Source organism: Meriones unguiculatus, chromosome 18 (assembly GCF_030254825.1).
Source record: "Meriones unguiculatus strain TT.TT164.6M chromosome 18, Bangor_MerUng_6.1, whole genome shotgun sequence".
NCBI lineage: Eukaryota > Metazoa > Chordata > Mammalia > Rodentia > Muridae > Meriones > Meriones unguiculatus.
The window spans coordinates 9730299-9750238 of NC_083365.1; the positions used below are offsets into that span (position 1 = coordinate 9730299).

The following is a 19940-nucleotide window of genomic DNA, read 5'->3' on the forward strand; positions in this document are numbered from 1 at the left end:
CCTCACTCCAGCGTGCTCATTCTCTGGCCCTTTCTGGTTTAGGTGTTTTGTTTTTTCAGATTTCTCCATCTTCGTAGTTGTCTCCGCTTTTCCTTCATTCCTTGTTTCTTACTCCTCTTGGTCACCATAGCTCTATATTTCCTAATACAGGATTTCCTTGAATGGCTGAGTCTGTATTTGGGGGCACTAGGGGTATTAAAATACTAATTGGAAGTTCTCACATGGATAGAACTCAAGAATAGAGCCTCCCACCCACCTGGCCAGCCAGACAGGAAGGCTCAGGGTTCTCTTTTTGGTGAGAGCTCTTAACCAGAGACAAAACTACAGTGAGGGAAGGAGCAGTGCAAAGAACAGGACTGAGCAGGTCACAGACGGAGGGAACAGCAAAGAACCATTCTGAGATGGAGACAGGTGAGCAGATGGACAGCAGCCTTTGCACCCAGCCATGCAGACAAGGGTCAGCAGGATGGAGGGGATGCACACCCAGTCTGTAAAAGGCAGTTCTGACAGGCCTTGTCAGGGACATTTACAAAGGCAAACATTAAATCATTTTATAACATTTTATCAAATGAATCCAAATTGTTTTTTACAACATCTTAAATCAGACAGAAAAATCAACCACAATTTCCTTCTGGTTAATCAGGCAAGAAACATTTACATGGAATTTTCTACAGTGTTCATCCAACCTTATGTAGAGCTGGCAAAAAAAAAAAAAAAAAAGATACTTTATGAATACACTAAAAACTCTTCAAATAAGCTGTCCACAGCCTCCACAGCCCTAAGCCTCAGCTACACCAGCAAAGCAGCTTATATTGCTGAGAAAAAAAAAAAACAAAGCAGTAGAGACAGAGAGGCAGAGGCAAGCTGAGCTCTGTGAGTTTGAGGAGAGTCTGGTCTACACAGACTAGCTAAGGGTACATAGTGAAACTGTCCCCAAAACAACAACAAACCCCCCTAAACCAGCTCGTAGTAAGAATGGGGAAGAGGCTGAAAATGAATCAATTTTTCAGCTCAGGCGCTATCAGGTTCAGAAGCTGAATTTTCATTTTACTCTAACCACCATGCTCTTATATGCAGAATCACACTGTGGGCCACATGCTTTTACTAAGAGACCACAGAAGAAAAGGAAAGTGAATTCTGCGGTTCACAAGCTAAGGAATGAGAACCACTTTATTCACACGGGACTCTGCAGCGTTTCCTGCACAATACTGAAGAGAACTTCCATTTGTCAGCTCCACACTGACAGTCACAGAGAGAGCAGAGGGTTCCAGAGCCTCCTCCCTCAATGGCTGCGATGTCAAGTGAACTGGCTCTGAGAGCGTTTGTGCCCCTCTTGCACCAGCCACGCTGCTGAAAGCCCCAGTACCTCTACAGTGCCAGACAGGTGTCCTCCTCTACCCCAGGTCTCTGATGCTACTTGGGAACATGGTGCTGATGCCTTGAGGCCCGGCTGGCCCCCACCAGGCCCTGCTGCAGCGGGGCAGACAGCTTCTTTCATTTATATCCCTTGGGTTGTCATCTGCTGAAAGCATGTCCTACCCACGGTGTTTTAGGGAGCGAGGAAGACCTGGAAAGCTGGGGGTGGCATAAGAAAATATCCGGTCCCAGCTGGGTCCCTATCAAGTGCTTCGGCTTCTGATCCCACTTCCTTTCTCAAAACGAACACAACCTGCATTCTCTCACACACAGTAGGGAGGTTCAGGTCTAAGTTCAACAATAAATAACAGGATGCTTGGGCGGCAAGTGTGTGTCTCCTCAGGTTCATATGCTAAAATCCCATCCCAAGGTGCTAGAAGTAGGGCCTTTGGGAAGTGATTAAGTCGTGGGGGAGGAGCCTTTGCGAGTGGCATATTAGTGACTTTATAAAGGAAGCTCAGACAGCCCTTTTCCACTGCTTAAGGACACACCTAGTGGGTTCTTCTGTGAGCCAGGCACCAGAGCCTCATCATACAAAAAATCTGTTGGCCCCTGACCTTGGACTTCCAGCCATCAGAATTGTAAGCAAAAGACTTTTTTTTATTTTAATTTTTTTTTTAATTTACAAGCTATTTAGTCTGTGGTATTTTGTTATAGCCATCCAAATAGGCTGAGGCATGCTGTGAACACATTCAACTGGTTATTTATAGCAGATTTCTGTCCACAGGGGTAGAAAAGGGTGATTAAAGGAAGGCTGCTAAGGACTGGCTAGCTGTGAACTCAAGGACTTGTTTTTTCTTGGTTTTGCTGAAACAGTCTCTTGTAGTCCAGGTTGGTCTTGAACATGCTCTGTAGTCAAGACTGGTCTTGAACTCCTGACCTACCTGCTGGAATTACAGGCATTGTCACTTTGATCTGTGGTTTTGCCTTGTTTTGTTTTATTATTATCATCATCATCATCCCTACCATACTCTGTATTTTTTTTTCATAAACTTTTTAAAGAGAGAAAGCTATCTCACTCCAAACATTAGGCAAATGAGAAGGTGACCCAGAGGGGTGAGCTTGGGATGCCTTGTGCTTGTATCACTAAACACTAGTTCTCTGATCAAAGCTTCAAAGTGTCAATTAAACAAATAATAAAGGCTGAGAAGATGGCTGGGTGTGTAAAGGTCTTCTTACACAAGTATTAAGGACCTGAGTCCCCAGCCTCAGATGAAAATCTAAACAAACAAACAAAAAACCAAGCCAGGCATGGCTTTGCATTACTGTGACCTGAGCACTGGGAGGCAGAGTCAGGGAGGCAATGAGCAAGCGTCAGGTTCACTGAGAGACCACACACACACACACACACACACACACACACACACACGCACGCACGCACGCACGCGCACACACATAAACACACATGCATTCACACAGACACAGGAACGCACAGTGTACAGTGTACTCGCTCCCACTAAAGTAAAGGGAGCCTAATGAGGAGAGAAGAAAGAGTCTAAATCATAACAGCAGAAGGGTTACATATCGGGGAAAGGACAGACACATAGAAGAAAGTTATGATTTTATATACATATGAAAATGTCACAGTAACACTCCTATTCTGTACACTAAAAATATAAAACAACAGGACACCGATATGGATGAGGACTGGAAGTATAGCTCAGTGGTTCTCCTCTGGGCAAGGTGTGGGTTTGATTTGTAGCACTGACTGGAGAAAAAGGTCTTGGCTCCGCGGCTGCCTCCAAGAAGACAGAAGAGATCAGGGACGGGAGCAGTAGCAAGCAGCACAGTTCTGCTCTGGCGAATCAGACTTCTTGTTTTTTACATTTATTATGTTTTAGGAGACATGTGTGCAAACATGTGTGCACATCTCATGCCCCGCGTGTGGACGCAGAGTATGACTGCGGGACTCGTTCTCTCCTTCCTCCACATGGGCTCCAGAGACTGAACCCAGTCCTCAGGACCGACAGCAAGGACCACCGAGCTAGCCTGCCAGCCCTGTCTTTCTCTGTTAACTTGGCGAGTGACGCGGACACTGCCCCCCCCCCCCCCCCCGTCATCTCAAGAATGTCAGCAGCCAGGCAGTGGTGGTGCACACCTCTCCTCCCACCGCTCGAGAGCCAGAGGAAGACAGATCCCTGTGAATTCAAGGCAGCCTGGTGTGCAGAGCGAGCCTCTTGAGGACGAAGGAAGGAAAATGGAGTTGGCAACATGCAGTGCCGCTTTCTTCAAGATGCCTTTAGAAAGCAGAGTTGGGGCCAGGCTCCGGGGCACACGCCTCTAATCCCAGCACTGGGAAGACAGAGGCAGGCGGATCTCCAACTGTGAGGCCAGCCTGGCCTACAGAGCGAGTTCACAGAGAAATCCTGTCTCAACACCCTCCCGTCCCCCACAATAACAAACGAATGAAAAAGAGGAGGAGGAGGAGGGTAGATTTAGGCATGGTGGCACAGGCCTGTGATTCAGAACTCAGGAGGCAACTGTGAGTTTAAGGCTAGCCTGGGCTTATTTTAGAGACACACACAGACACACACAGAGACACGAAAAAGACATGAAGACAGAAGGTATACAGTGGGAGAGGACAGAGAAACAAGAGCAACGGTATAACGGGAACTGCAAAAGAAGAAAAACCAACAAAATAGAATAAGAATTCCCCACTGTGTAGAAAGTCCTTCCGGGTGTTTTCTTTCTCTTCGGGATATCTCTTGATCTTTTACAATGAGCATGGAAACCGGAAAACTTTGAAGGAGAGAGACAGATTGACTCACTGAAGAAGGTGTCAAAAGGGTTATTGGAACAGAGACTGAGCAAGGACAGCAACAGCACTGTTACCTATTTGCTCAAAGTCAGTCACTCGCCAGACACACCCACACTGCCTGACCTGGGGTCAAAAACGATAGCTGAGGTAGTTGGCTTCAACAAACTCTCAGTCCCGAAAGAACCAAAAGAATGAGAAGGGTAGTGGGGTGCTGACAGCTCAACCCCGTTCTTACAGACTGGAGGGCATAGGAGACAGAGGTGCCAGGAGAAGACGTCAAGGAACTGAGCTGGGTGTGGACACGGGTCTGCAATCCCAGCACTTGGGAAGGGGAGACATTAGACCCTGGCTTAGAAACACACACACACACACACAATAATAAACTAATAAGTGAAATAAATATCTTCAGGTATGGTGGCTCCGGCCTATCATCTCAGCATATGGGAAGCGGAGGTACAGAGACTACCAAGAGTCCATGGCCAGCTTGGACCACTGGGTTCCAGGTCAGCCTGGGCTAGAGCAGGACGCTTCAAAAAAGACACACACACACTGCACAAAACAAACAACAAATAACAACACTGCACAAAACAAACAACAACAACAATTACTTTCACAGATATCCCCTAAACTTTTTTTTTTTTTCTAAAAAAGAATCTGTTTATCAAGAAAGGCAGAAAGAATAATGCTGCAGTTAAAAGCAAACTATATTATACAGGACAAGCTGCCAAGTAAAACACATCATATAATTATAATTAATTGAATCAAAATAAATCAAATGAGCTGCATAAACCCAGGCACTCACTGGTACGTTAATGAAAGAGATTAAACAGGCTTGAGCTTTTAATAGCATCTGCTACAAGCCCCACAGTTGCAGCTTAGGTGACCAGGCAGACAAGAGGCAATTAGTTTGCACGGATGCACCAGCGAAAGCTGCTACAATGGGCACCAAAGGCCATCTTCCCGGTTCATTAGGACCATCTGCTCACTTTAGTTTTCCAGATTCTCGCTTTATATAATCCTCCTTAGTCCCTTTGGGCTAATTGCTTTTTGCTTTTATATTTGATCAGTATCTTTTCCTAATATGCTCAGTTTATGAGCTTCATAGGGTTCTGTTATCTCAAAGTGTGTGTTCAATTTCCTTCCCAGAAGCTTTTTTCAGATTATTAGACCTGGGGGAAACAGCAGATGAAAAGATTATTGGGCCATGCAGGGCTTAAATACATTAAGGTTTTGAGGCAATGTTGCTGCTTCCTGTTTGCAAAGATAATTTTTTCAGGTTATTAAACATCATTTATGACCTTTAAAAAGAATTGCCAGTTATTAGTAACAAAATCTGTCACAACAGTGAGTAATATAAAATGATGTCAATTTCACAATTTACTAAATAGGCTTTACTAAATATAATGGAATATATTTTATGTAGCACCACTACTTAACAAACTACAAATAAAGATGGCATGGTGGTACAAGCCTTTAATCCCAGCACTCGGGAGGCAGAGGCAGGTGAATCTCTGAGTTCAAGGCCAGCCTGATCTATAAATTGAGTATCAGGACAGCCAGGGCTACACAGAGAAACCCTGTCTCAAAAAACCAGAGTGACAAATAAAAATAAAAAAATAAAGAAACTAATTAACTTATTACAATAAACAAATGACTTCTGGTGAGATGGTTTTCCTTGCTGGAAAAGTCTGATGACATGAGTTCAATCCCTGGAACCAACAGAAAGGTGAAAAAAGAGGACCAACTTCAAAAGCTGCCCTCTGACATCCGCATGTGTGTCATAGAACACACACAACACATGCACAAGAAAATAATTTTTAAAAAGACAAATAGGAAATATAAATGAAAATACTTATGAATAACTTGCTAGTTCCATATGCTATTCTAAGACCTGGAGATTCCATGACAAGCAACATAAATATGGCCTCTGCCCCCATGCCCTCTGGAAAGAAAGAAGGGACATGGCAGAAAGTAAATGTAGATGTTAGGGCTGGTTACAAAGAGTAGCCTGGTTAGGCAGGACATGTGATACAATTAGTCAGTGATAAAAACAAGCTGGGGACGCCGCTGATCCTAAATATCAGGCTCATTCTCAGCTTGCTATGTGCCTCTACTGTCATTTCACTTCTAACCTTTACGTTTGGGAAGATCACCTTCCCAGGCAACCTTGGGGCACCAAAAATAAATAAATAAATAAATAAAATTTTAAAGAAATGTAGAGAAATATGGTTGTCTGCCCACAAGAGGATGATCTAATGTAAGGCAGCAGTTACCAGAAGGACCAGCAAGGTCAACTCATGAGCTATACCTAGTGAAGTCGTAAAAAGCCATTCGGCTGTCAGGGTACCTGATTGGAGGAAAGGAGAACTGCAGAAACGAGAGCAGTTGGGCTGGTTATTTTCAGCATTTCTCCAGATTAGAAGGGTAAGGAATTCTGGAAAAGAAAACAGGCGTGAAAGGTGAAAGCGATGCAGAGGTCACGGTATAGTGAGTGAGCCCACAGACCAGCAGTTGTAGAAGCATAAGCATCCCCGAAACAGTCTGGCTGCTTGCTACAGACTTGCAGCAACTTGTTCAGACTGTTAAAGTGAAGTCACCTGGGAATATCTCACTATCCTATACAAACCCCACCTCAGACAAGAAATAACTATACACAGGCAGCCGAGAAGAAGCAGTATTCATTACCATAAACTGCTAAAGACAGGAGGATTGGGGGTTCAAAGTCATCCTTGGCTACATGCAGAATTCAAGGCCAGCCTCAGCTGCATGAAATCCTCTCTCAAAACAAACAGATAAATCATGATTATCTCTGCTGTCAAACCATGGTTATATTCCTAAGAAACCGCACAACATTAAGAAACATTAAAAATAGCTATTTAACATGAAAAGGGAGAGCTGAGGCTGTAGATAAAACCGGATAATTCTTCCTGGAGGAGCTCAACAGTGAAGAGCTGAATTTTGTTACTAGCTACAAATAATAAATGGCTTGACCACAGCTCAACAAGAGAATCAAAAGAAAAACCTAGACAGACCAACCTGCAGCCAGTTCACAGCCACAACCAGCAAAGAAAACCCTCCTTTCTGCCAGTTGGCCGCTGCGGGCCTTTTCCAGGCTGTGAGCAGCATTTCCTTCCTCCAGGCCTGGGTCTCTCTGAGTACTTCCTCAAGCCCCAAGGGTGCAGAAAGCCCCAACTCAATCAGTTCATAATGGCTAGTGCTCTAGTGCTCACTATGCAAATTTCTAAAATGCTAATTAGTAGTTTGTTTAAGGTCCCTTGCAGCAGATAAGATCATAGAAACAGCATTCTGTAGAATGAGAACTGCCTGTGATGTAACAGCCCCATGATACACCCTGCTGTTTGCTTTAAATGGAATCTTGCAATCTTAACCCAGGCGGCCTTTGAGGCCAACCGTAATGCCTATTAACATCAGAAGTAACCTCCCTTGCAAGCACTTCCTCCCCTTATGGAGAAAGACAGGAAGGGAAAATGCTCCCTTGTCAGACTCGCAGCTTTCTCATTTGCACCATGGGCTGCCAAATGTGCCAGCTCAGCCAAGACTATAATGAGGAATCTAGTAATGAGCTCTTGGAAACATAGCCAGGGGCCGTTGCCTCCGAGTGGGCGTGAGCTAACGGAGCCAGCTGTACTGACGGCCTGACCCAATGCTGCTCTCCCAGAATGGACTCATGCTGTGCCCAGGCACAAGAGACAGCGCTGGCGGACTGGTCCATTTCTGCTTGTTCACTCACTATCAAAGGCATGTTGCCATGACTACATGAACCCTTAACTTTTACATGGAAGAGGGCAGCTGGCAGGTAACATCATCAGCCAGTGACGACCCACACATTCACCTTAACAGGAGCCAAGAGAAAAGGGTGAAAACTGCTCATTTGTTTTAAAGGAACACACATTCTTTGACTGCAAGAGGAGGGAATCAGGGTGGTGCTTTCCAAGGGGATCATTTAGCCAAGCAATCCCATGATTAGCAAGGAAAGCTAAGAAGGCTCCCAGGGAGCACAGCGGCATCTAACCAACCCACAAGAATCAAATCACCGCAGACCTGAAGAAAACTATGTCAATGCAAGGGTTCAGAAAGGCCATTGAAATTTTAGGATCCTAAAATAAAGCAGAGAAGGCAAACCTCAATGTCTGTGGTTGAAACTGGGCTTGGGGAGCAGGACAAAGAGGAGCAGTTAAAGGTGGTCCCTGCTCAACCCTGAGGGCCGGAGTCCAGATCCCAGCAGCTCACAGAAGACCTCTGCTGTTAAACTGTTCCAGAAAGTCCCCCAGTGGAACTCAGCCTTGGCCAGGGTAGTGGCTCACAGTTTAATCCTAGCATTCAAGCAGCAGGAACAGACAGATCTCTGTGGGTTCTGGGTCAGCCTGATCTACATAGCGAGGCCAGCCAAGCTACATAGCGAAACCCTGTCTAAAGAAAGAAATAATTAGGGGCTGGAGAGATGGCTCAGTAGTTAGGAGCACTGTCTGTTCTTCCAGGAGTCCTGAGTTCAATTCCAAGCAACCACGTGGTGGCTCACAACCACTGGGATCTGATGCCCTCTTCTGGCATGCAGGTATCCACACAGAAGGGCACTTATCTACATGAAATAAATAAATAAATAAATCTTAAAAGGAAAAAAAAGCTTTATCTTCTGACGATAAGGTGGGCATCCAGAAGGTCTGTTAGCCTGCTGCTCCACACTGACTGTACCAGGCAGCTCTGTGCGGTGGGGGGACTTCTCCAGAAGCCGCCAGTTATGGCTGGTGGAGAGGACAGGAGATATTTATAGCACAAGCACTAGCTCTGAGATGGCTCCCTAGTCACATCACACCATGCGTCCTTTAACAAAGAGCTAGACGGTATTTCCGGCCACGGGTGGCCCTATGTCCTCTCCTCTGGAATGTGGTCAGAAATGACGTGTGTTCCTGAAAGCGTGGCCTGGTAGAGATATCTTGCCCACTCCTCCATGTTCTTTGTGCTTTTGATTTCATGGGTAATGGCAAGGCCTGGGAGCCACATGATGGAAGGAACCTGGGTTGCCAAGAGGCTGCTTGCTCACCTGCCTGGGAGGTTTACGTAGTCAAGGAATGCATTTCTATTCTCTACTTTAAAAGGGGGAGGTGGGCTGGAGGGATGGCTCAGTGGTTAAGAGCTCCTGCTGCTCTTCAGAGGCCAGAGCTCTGGCTTAATCACCCCTTTTGGGCAGCTTACAACTGCCTGACACTCCAGCAGCAGGGGGATGACACCCTCTTCTAGCCTCTGTGGATACTTTCACATACACAACACTGATTAAAGCTCTCTCCCCCACACACATAAGTGAAAAATGAAATGTGATATTCAAACTCTATTTCTAGAAAACGTACTGTCTTGGTTGCTGTTCTATTGCTGTGCAGAGACACCATGGCCAAGGCAACTTATAGAAGAAAGCATCAGTTGGGAGCGTGGTTACTGCTTCAGAGGGTCCGCCCATGATCATCACGGCAGGGAGCATGGTGACAGGAAGGCTACATGGCACTGGAGCAGTAGCCGAGCTTTCTCAACTGACCCACAAGTTGCAGACAGTCACTGAGACTGGGCCTGCCCGGCACGGGCTTCTGAGCCTCAGCATCCACCCCTCGAGACACTGCTCCTCCAGAGAGGCCACACCTCCTAACCCTTTCCAACAGTGCCACTAGTTGGGGACCACGCATTCAGAGCCTAGGGGGCCGTTCTCACTCGAACCGCAGTTACCAAGGAGCAGTGGGAGGGGCCCTCGAACAAAGCCTGCGATCGCCAGCTCAGACTCTGACAGCTGGGAGGCAGCCCAGGCAGCACCGGCTGGCCTCGCAGGCCTGAGACCTGGTTATGGTCCCCAGGGCTCATTCAGCGCTGCGGCACTCGTCCACACTTGTAATCCCAGGCTCACTGGCCAGGCAGCTCGCCTAAAGGGAAAGCTGCAGACCAGTGACACCCTGCCTCAAAGGACTTTGTCCAGGGCTGTCTGCTGTGTCCACACACATGTGCACACAGGTATATATATATACTCATCCACACACATGAACACACATGTGCATACAGGTATTTACATGCTCACCCACATACATGAACAGACACATGTGCACACAGGTACATACATACTCACCACATACATGAATGCACACAGGTGCATACATACTCATCTACATACGTGGCCGTGTGCTGATATGAAATACCTCCTACAGGCCCTTGTCTCAGCGCCTGGTCCTCTGCTGGCCAGCGCTGTTCAGATGACTGTGGTCCTCAGAGGGAGACTTAGTGGGGAGGAACAGCTCCTCAGGGACTCCCTGCTCTGCAGGTTATCCTGCCTTCTGGGTAACTGTCTACCTGGCCCACTTCTCAGCGAGTCCTAACCACAGTGCCCTGCTTTCCATGAGAATCTAATCAAGCTCATAGGTCCAAGCAACCATGAACAGAAACCTCTCAAATCATGAGCCACAAAATCGTCTTCCTCTTTTAAGTTCTTTTCGATTTGACAGTAAGGAGAAAGTTAAGCAACATAATAACACTGGTCGATAGAAATAACTTTACACGTGTCCAAATCCACAGGCTGCACACGCCTAGCGCACCCACCTGTGACCCGTGCACTCTGCCGACTGCAAAAAGCATGTCACTGCGGCAGGGAGAGCTGTGTGTGTGAGGGAGCATGTGTGGGAAATCTCTGAACTTAAAATGCTCTAACAATTAAGAGCTTTTTTTTTTTAATAGTCACCGAATAAAGATAACAGACTAATATAGTCTTGTAAAAACTTCTAGGCAGTTAGAAAAGTTCATCTGTTTCCTTATTAAAACAGGCCTTCTTTCCATGACGGGACTGTTCTTCGTGAGCCGTCCAAAGGGGTGGTCACGCCTGGAGCACGTGACGTACGGCCACTGTGACTAAAGCCGTGGGTTTCGGATTTAAAGGCCTTATGTAACTAGTGGGTCCACACAGGAGAGACTGCCCCAGAACCTCATGGTTCTCTGGCTCAGAACGGAAGCTGGGTGACTCAAATTCTGAGATCTGGCATTCAGCATATCATCTACATTTCCAATCTGTAAAATTCAGGAAATAGGCAATGCTCAGTACTTCAGTCTCCAATGAGCCCCAGTGAGCCTCCCTGCCCAGACGGACAGAGGTAGAATGGCTGTGCTCATAGACGGACAGAGGTAGAATGGCTGTGCTCATAGACGGACAGAGGTAGAATGGCTGTGCTCATAGACGGACAGAGGTAGAATGGCTGTGCTCATAGACGGACAGAGGTAGAATGGCTGTGCTCATAGATGGACAGAGGTAGAATGGCTGTGCTCATAGACGGACAGAGGTAGAATGACTGTGCTCATAGATGGACAGAGGTAGAATGGCTGTGCTCATAGACGGACAGAGGTAGAATGACTGTGCTCATAGACAGACAGAGGTAGAATGACTGTGCTCATGACTGTTCAGGTGTGTGCGCACTTCAGAGAACTTTCCTGTAGACGCCGCCCGAACAGCTTTACTCTTTAGAGTCGGGTTCCACTCCCAGTGAGAGGGGTGGTATGCAGCGGCCATGCTGGGCCTGATGAAGGGTGCCTGTTCTGACATCTATAGGTCAGAATGCTTATTATCGTATCAGATGAGATTTCTTCAAAACAAAATTTTTTAAAGCTTAAAAAATACAGCCTTAAAGTGAATCAATAACTTTTCTGTTTTTTATAACATGGACTGTTTCATCACTCTGCCTGTCATCCCTGTGCAGGGGCCATGCTAATCTCTGTATCACTATAATTTTAGTTTGTGCACTGCTGAAGCAAGCCCTAACTTTTCTATTTTAAAACTTTTTGAGGGGCTGGTAAAAGAGCTACGCAGGTTGAGGAACCTGCAACTAGCCTGGTGACCTGAGATCAGTACTTGGAATCCACCCAGTGGAAAAAGAGACGTGCCTTCCCAAGTTGTCTTCCGACTCCCTACACACACACACACACACACACACACACACACACATATACACACACACACACACACACACACAGAAATGTATTTTTAATAACTTTTTGAAAAGTCACTGAAATACACACATACATCATTACGTATGATAATTTGAAAAAATTAGACTGCAGATTTTTCTTAAGAAGCCAAAATATGGTAATATATAAACGTGGAAACTCAGGGCTGGAGAGATGGCTCATCAGTTAAGAGCGCTGGCTGCTCTTCCAGAGGACATGCGTTCACAGAACCCATACTGGGTAGCTTACAGTTAGGAGTCCATAACCTCAGTCACAGGGGAGCCAACACCCTCTTTCTGGCCTCCGTGGACACCAGGTACACACTTGCTGCATAGACATACATGTAGGCAAAGTATCCATATACATAAAATTAAAATAAGTTTTAAAAAGAGGGAGGGGAATTCAAAGTCAGCCAGGGATACTTAAAAACCAACAAAACAAAACAAGCACAAACCCTTGGGCTGGGGGACGGCCGTGTGATGTTGGTGACAAGCAGGCAGCAGAGGACGGTGTGGACAAGTGCACAGACCACCCACCGTGATGGCTGGAGGCAGATGGGCCACATGGCAGGGGAGAAACTTGTGTCATTTTATCAATAAATTGAGAAGGAAGCAGAACTCTAGGAAATGCATAACCCGGCATCCTAAATTGATGCCAGCCTCAGATTGGACAGGAGGGGGCACCAAAGCCCAGCAGGCAGCCCAGCCTCAGCCTGAAACCTGGTCAGCCATGAGGAAGCAAAAGAGGCCACATCTCCAGGGATCAGGAGCAGTGGGGTCAGGAGCCCCCCCCCCCCCCCCCAATGCATGCCACTGGCTTGCCAGGCTGCAGGGCTCCGAGTGTGGCAACTGTAGCTTGAAACGGAGCAACACAATCCCCGGAAGAACCAGCAGATGCCAGATGCTTGAGGAGTGAGCTGATCACCATTGTGGTCTAACACCTCTGCTGTTTCCGGGACAGTTCCACTGAAAACAAGCTTTCCGAGTGGATATCCCACAGCCCGAGTCAGGCTAGCAGCCCTGTGGTGGACAACGAAATGGGAGGGAAGGGGACTGTCCCTTGCTCCTGGAGCTCTGGTCCTGTTCGGGCTAAAATTTCAAAATTAAAAGATAGAAGTCTCCTGGGTCCCTGAGCCCCACTTTCAGATATCTGACCTCTGACCTTCGAGAAAACACAAAGCTCTGCATGTTGTCACTCAAGTACACAAAAAACAGCTGTAGTAACTCGGTTCACCGGCACCAGCCAGTGGCTCTCAGCTAGGGGCAGTGTTGCCTGGCCAAAGCCCGTGGTGGCCAGCTACCAAGATAGCACCCAAAGATGCCCAGGCCTGATGTTGCTGTCCACGGCCTGGAAATTTCTCTTTCATGGTGCACTATCAGTGTTGGTCTCTATGGCTTACATAGTATTTCAGAACTGATGCCAGTTCTGGGGATCCTCATATTCATTCTCTCTCTCTCTCTCTCTCTCTCTCTCTCTCTCTCTCTCTGATATTTTGAGGACACTCTGATGCCTTAGACAGGGGGTCTCAGCAGAAGAAGCAGAGACTTGAGCTAAAAGTCATACAATGGCTTCCCATTTGTGCAGGCTCTGTCTCTGCCTAGGCTTCAGCTTTACCACCCGGCCAGAATCATGTGGCTAAGCAAAGCCCTCCAGGTTTTCTAACCTCCAAAACTGGGGAATGGTCGACATGTGCCACTTAAATCCATTTGGTTTGTGGTAATTTCTGATTACTCCCCACAGGTAGCCAAACTCCCCCCACATTAAGAAGACGAGCCTTTACCAAACTGTACCTTACAGCCTAAATAACAATGCCGGTCATAGATTTCCATGCAATTTTTAAAACCTCATAATTAGTATGTATACAATGGCTAGATCCACAATTAATTTTCTTAGCCGATGAAACCACGAAGGTAAGAGATTTTTCCAAAGGCTCCAAATGGCTACGACATCATTCGCTACTTGAGCAGCACACCAGGACGGCTTTTCCCTCCCAGGGCTCTTTATCCAGACTACCCCTGGAGATGAAAACAAGGCTGGGCTAAAGGTGTCTGGAAAAAAGCCTCCACATCGTCAGACCAAGGGCGACAGAAGTGAATGCTTGTCCTGTGAGATGCAGTGGCCAGGATGTCACTATCACACAGAAGTCCCCACTTTATTTTAGGAACTTGCCCATGTTTTTCATGTTCCTTTTAAAATTATTTTCAAGTAAATAGATCATCTGTTCTGAGTAACTTTTTTAAAGATGTATTTATTTATTTGTTAGAGGACTTACAGAACTTGCTTACAGAGACTACCTATAGGAGAAACTTTGTGTAAATCCTGATTATTTCATACATTTTACACAAAGTTTGCTATGTAGACCAGCTAGCTTTGAACTTGTCCAATCCCCCTGTGGGTAGCGCTAGAATTATATGAACTGCCACTTTATTTGGCCTTATGTTTAATTTTATATTTTGCTGCATATTACTTTTTGTTTGTTTGATTATTAAGGCAGGTGTAACAGTCCTGGCTGTCCTGGACTCACTCTGTAGGCCAGGCTGGCTTTGAACTCACAGAGATTTGCCCGCACCTGCCTCCTGAGTGCCAGGATCAAGGTGTGTGCCACCAAGCCTAGCCCTATTTCTACTTTTTAAAACAAAAAGTAAAACTTTATTATAAAAGCTGCTGTGGGGAGGCCAGGCATGGTGGCACATGCCTTTAATCCCAGCACCTGTGAGGCAGAGGCAGGTGGATCCCTATGAGCCCTGTCTGGAAAAAAACAAAACAGACAAAACTACTGTGGGGCTGGAGAGATGGCCCCGTGGTCGAGAGCACTGGCTGCTCTGGCATACATCCAAGGAAAGGCCTCTCTCCCAAATCCAGCAGAAGTAATTCTATAGTAGAAACTTTACGTGTATTCTCATACAACTTATTATCTGAACTCACATACCTTTTAGAAGCATAAATTCTTTCTACTCTCTCTCTCTCCATCCATGCACAAGTTCTATTTTTTTTTCCATTCTGTTTGCTTTTGTGGTGCTGGAGATCCAAGCCAGGGACAGGAAACACACGTGCTGGGCAAGCGCCGTACAGCTGAGATGCACCCAGCAGCTGTGGAAGCATGTGGTCTGAGGTTCAAGCCACCTTCCCTAAGGGGACCTGAAGGGGACCTTTCCAGAACTGTGAAAATATTCCCCGGAACCACGGCTTTGACAATCAGGAGTACTCCAGAAAGGGCACTGAAGAACTGGAGTGCAAATGACAGACCACTGGATCACACTGTAACAGCAAACATCTTTACATTGCTTACTGTTCCCACCACCACTGTGACCAGACACTTAACTGAAGCGACCTCAAGTAGCCCAAGGTGATCTTGGCAGGGTTTCTCATCCGGAAGCAGACAGGGTAGACAGGGAGAGGAATGAAGGTCACTAAGCCCAGCCATTAGTCTGCCATATTAAGCTCACCCTGTCTGATTACAGATTTGACAGAAAGTTCTAGATGGTACAGTCCAACATGGCGGGGATGGCACTTAGGCTGAGGTGGGTCAGTCAGTGGTGGCGCCTGCAGAGGCAGCTTCTGACATGGGGTATCACGAAGCCGACAGGGGTCAGGCTGAAATATGGGGTCAGGCTGTCAATCTTTCAGTCAGAAAGAAGAGAAAGAGAAAGAGAGAGAGAGAGAGAGAGAAAGAGAGAAAAGAAGAGAAGAGAAGAGAAGAAAAGAAAAGAAAAGAAAAGAAAAGAAAAGAAAAGAAAAGAAAAGAAAAGAAAAGAAAAGAAAAGAAAAGAAAAGAAAAGGCTGGAGAGGTGGCTCAGAGGTTAAGAACATTGGCTGCTCTTCCAAAGACTCTGAGTTTAATTCCCAGCAACCACATGGTGGCTCACAACCATATATAGTGAAATCTGGTGCCCTTTCCTGGCATGCAGGCAGAACACTGTATAAATAACAAATTATAGTAGTATATAAATATACTACTACTACTTTCTTTGCTTGTGTATATGAGCGTGCATGCATTTGCAGGGGCTGGAGGATGCTGATGTTTTGTTTCTGTCACTCTGACTTGTCCGTGAGACAGAATCTGGATCTTGCTGTTTTGGTCAGTGGCAGGCCAGCAAGCCCCAGGATCCACTTCCCACAACTCGGGTCCCTGGAGAGTGTGGCCACGCTCTGCTCTTTACATGGGTGCTGGGGTCAAGCTGTGCTCTCCAGGGCCATTTTCTCGGTGCATGCTTTGTTGTCTTCGCTTTTTAAAATGGTCTTGCCGTGCAGCCAGTCTGGCCTTGGCGAATTCGAAAGGAAATGGGCGTTGACTTTAAGAATTCTTAGATTGAGTGGGTTGAGGCCCACGCCTGTAATCCTGACACTTTTTGGAGGCAGAGACAGGCAGATCTCTGTGAGTTTGAGGCCAGCCTGATCTACAAAACAAGACCAGGGCACCAAGGCTACACAGAGAAACCCTGTCTCTTAGATTGGGGCTGAAGAGACAGTTCAGTGGTTAAGGATGTAAACTTCTCTTGTGGAGAACCTGAATTCAGTTCTCAGCACACACATCAGACAGCTCAGGGCCTGCTGTAATTCCATCTCCAGGGAATCTAATGCCCTCTTCTAGACTGCACATATATACCTAATTAGAAAATAAAAATTGTTAGGATTTAGACGATGGAGCTGAACAATGTCACTCCACAAGGGAGGCCTCACGTGAGAGGTTTATTAGAGAAGGGGAACACAGAAGCAGTTTCTGTGGGAAGAAAAAGAGCAGAGCAAAGTGGACAGGGTCGTTATAAGGCGACTCTGCGCATGTGCACGAGGTAGATTCGTGCTTGGTGGCTGTCGTAAAGCTGTCGCAGCGCAGTGCGGGTTCGGGCACCAGCGCGTGGTTCCTGGCGGCTGGAGAAGGTGTTGCACTGATGACGGTGATGACATGCTCTGCTACTGCCAGGTTCCTGGGGCTGATGACGGGGCTGCCTGATTACTAATAAAAATGCTCTTCAAAGAAGAATCCTTAGATTTAGGAGGGAATGGCGGCATGTGTCTGTGCTCTCAGGACAATCAGGAGTTCAAAGTCATGCACAAGCTACTTAGCAAGCCTCTCTCAGGGAGGGGAGGGAGAGATTCAGGCTGAAAGTAGCTAAATGATAGAAACTTGGTATGTGCAAGGCCTTACGTTCCACCCCTAGCTGTTGTGGATATAAACATGGTTTTGTTTTGGTCCCCGGTGTGGGATATGGGACGATCGAGATGGTCCTTGCCAGCTGCAGATAGTTTAAATTTGAGGACTCCAGTGAAAGAAAAAATGCCAGAGCCCAGAGAGTGTGGTGCTCAGAGAAAGAACAAGACTATTCCTGCTTTGCCCTGCTGCTCCTGGTTGCTGTTGTGACACAATATGGAATCTCCTGAAACAAAGACTGGACTGGCTCCAAGGAACCCGAGGGCCCTGACCAGCAGGCAGCAGCTAAGAAAGAATTGTGTCCCCTCTCCACTAACCCTTTCTCTGCCCTATCTGGTGTTGGAGTGTTGGAGTGGGTTTGGGATGGAGTAGGGAGAAAAAGATATAAGAAAGAGATAAAAGAATTTTTAAGATAAAAGAATTTTTATTTTGTTTTGTTTTGTTTTGTTTTTTTAAGTACACCATCACCTAGCATTGGGGGAGGGCAGGTTGGTTGCAGGCCTGTATTCTTAGGTACCTGAAGAGTGAGGCAGGAAGAACCCAAGATCAAAGCCTACTTAGGCAATAGAACAGCTGTGCCAGCCTGGGCAACCTAATGAGGCTGTGTGTGTCTGTCTGTCTGTATGGCGAGGGTGGAGGGGTGGGAGAGTAAAAGGCTTAACTCACTAAAAAGCAGCCTCCCCCACTTGCCCTGCCCAAAGGCTCGGGAATATGAGGACAGCAGCCACAAGAGGGCAGTAGAGTCTAACACAGCACAAATCCAGGCCAGCAACTTCGGTATTACTGCATGAAAACTGGGAAGTAATTGTCACCAATTCCACTCCAAACCAGCCTTCTACAGGGGCAGAGGCATTGGTCAGAGATGACTTCTTCAGTTATTACTTTCTGACTAATCCTTATGAAAGCCAGGCTTGGTGGCTCACATTTGTAACCCGAGCACTTGGTAAGAGGCAAGCGGATTGTGAGTTTGAAGCCAGCTTGAGCTACACAGCAAGACCATTTATATATATATATATATATATAAAATATATATATATTTTTTTTTAAAGCATGAAGGAAAGTTCTTGAAAAACCAACTATATAACATGCTGAGAAGAGATACTTAATTTTAGCATCTTATTATTAGTAGGAAAAGACCCAAAGTGAGATTGCAGGGGTATACCACCATTCCAACCTCAAGCGTTAGCTTTTCAAGGGAGAAAGCAAGTGGCGGTGTGGAGAGAAGTGTGGCCTGCGTAAAAGTGCACGCGTTTAGCTTCCTGTGTTACATCTAACATAGCTTCAATGTGTCAAGAAAACCACAAATTGATAAGCAAGGCACTTACGACCAATACTATATATCTTTAAATAGTAAAGATTTTACGTGCGGTGTTTTGCCTATGTACATCTATGACCAAGTACACGCAGTGCCTGGAGGAGACAGAGGGAGTGTGGGATCCCCTGGAACTGGAGTTATGGGCAGTTACATACTGCCGTGCTGGGAATCAAACCCAAACCCTGGGAGGAGCAGCCAGTGCTCTCAGCCACTGACCTATCTTCCCCACCCCTCTTTCTTTTAAGTCTCACCAAGTTTCGCTTAGTCAGCAGCCTTGGCTGAGCACCTACCACACAGCAGGTGCTGCCCTGAGAATGCACTCACAGGTCAAGGCCTAAATTAGCAGACAGCAGCTGCAGGCAGTGTGTGGCAACTGCCAGTCAAGCCGTGAGCACAAAAGCTTTCACCCTCAAAGGCCATGCCTCAGGAAGCTGGGTTCGGTAGCAGGTCAGCAGCAGCTTTCAAAAGCTCCAGGGTAGACACCACAGCTCAGTGGTGACAAAGGCCTGGGCTCAACCCCGGCCACCAAAGAACCACTTGGAAGGTCCAAGAGCAACAGTCAGTCCTAGAGGCAGGTGAGAAAAACGCCTCCTGGGTAAAATAAGGGTTTCAATCATTTCAGCAAACAACTACAATCCAAATTTCTGACTGTTTCTTTCCTGGTTTTGACCTAAAATGGTGGCTCCTGCCTAAAGCGACACAGAACTGGGAAGGCGATGTTTTTCCCCAGCTGGTCTGTAGGTGGCTGAAGAGTGCTTCTCCCACAGTATAGGGCTAGGAACCGTAGTTCCTAGCGTGTGTGTGTGTGTGTGTGTGTGTGTGTGTGTGTGTGTGCATGTTTTCCTGTGGTTGTGTCTTTGTATGTATGTGTGTGTCTGTGTGTGTGTGTCTTCAGTGAGCCAGGAGGCATGGCTGGCCCCTGAGAAGTGCTGATGTTGGAGGGCAGTTAGTAAGGAGCTGGGAAGGGGTCACTGCAAGTGCTTAAGGTTTAGCACTTCACAGCCCTTACTTAGACCTCATGGTCACCTTTCTTTAAAGTCCTGCATTTGAACCCTGACCCAGGGCTGCGCCTCAGCTTTCCAGGCCTCTGCAGACTAAGCCTCTGCAAGGCTCTGCTTCCTCGGGGGTAACGCAGAGGTCAGAACAGTGGACTAAGCCTCTGCAAGGCTCTGCTTCCTCGGGGGTAACGCAGAGGTCAGAACAGTGTTCACTTCTTTGGGGGTGGCTCTAAGAGTCAAAAGGAACAGTGTGCTGCGGTGCACAGTGCCAGAGCACTTGCCCAGCACACCGGAAGCCCTGGGCTTGCCATCAGCAAACAG

At 46.8% G+C, this 19940-nt stretch overlaps 1 protein-coding gene and 1 non-coding gene across 13 annotated transcripts in view; both read right to left on the reverse strand.

Annotated features, from left to right (window-relative positions):
• The window catches only part of Shld1 (shieldin complex subunit 1), a 165683-nt gene that overhangs the window by 25820 nt on the left and 119923 nt on the right, over positions 1–19940 (reverse strand). For 11 of the 12 annotated variants that reach the window (XM_060371932.1, XM_060371931.1, XM_060371935.1 and 8 more), the window contains one exon: positions 6522–6608. The exons of the other annotated variant lie outside the window; for it this stretch is intronic. In XM_060371932.1, coding sequence (XP_060227915.1) covers positions 6522–6608 — 87 coding nt within the window. The remainder of the gene's footprint in view (positions 1–6521; positions 6609–19940) is intronic. 12 annotated transcript variants of the gene reach the window in all.
• LOC132649120 (U6 spliceosomal RNA) lies at positions 11866–11967 on the reverse strand. The gene has a single exon (XR_009587554.1). It is a non-coding gene; the product is annotated as a U6 spliceosomal RNA (small nuclear RNA).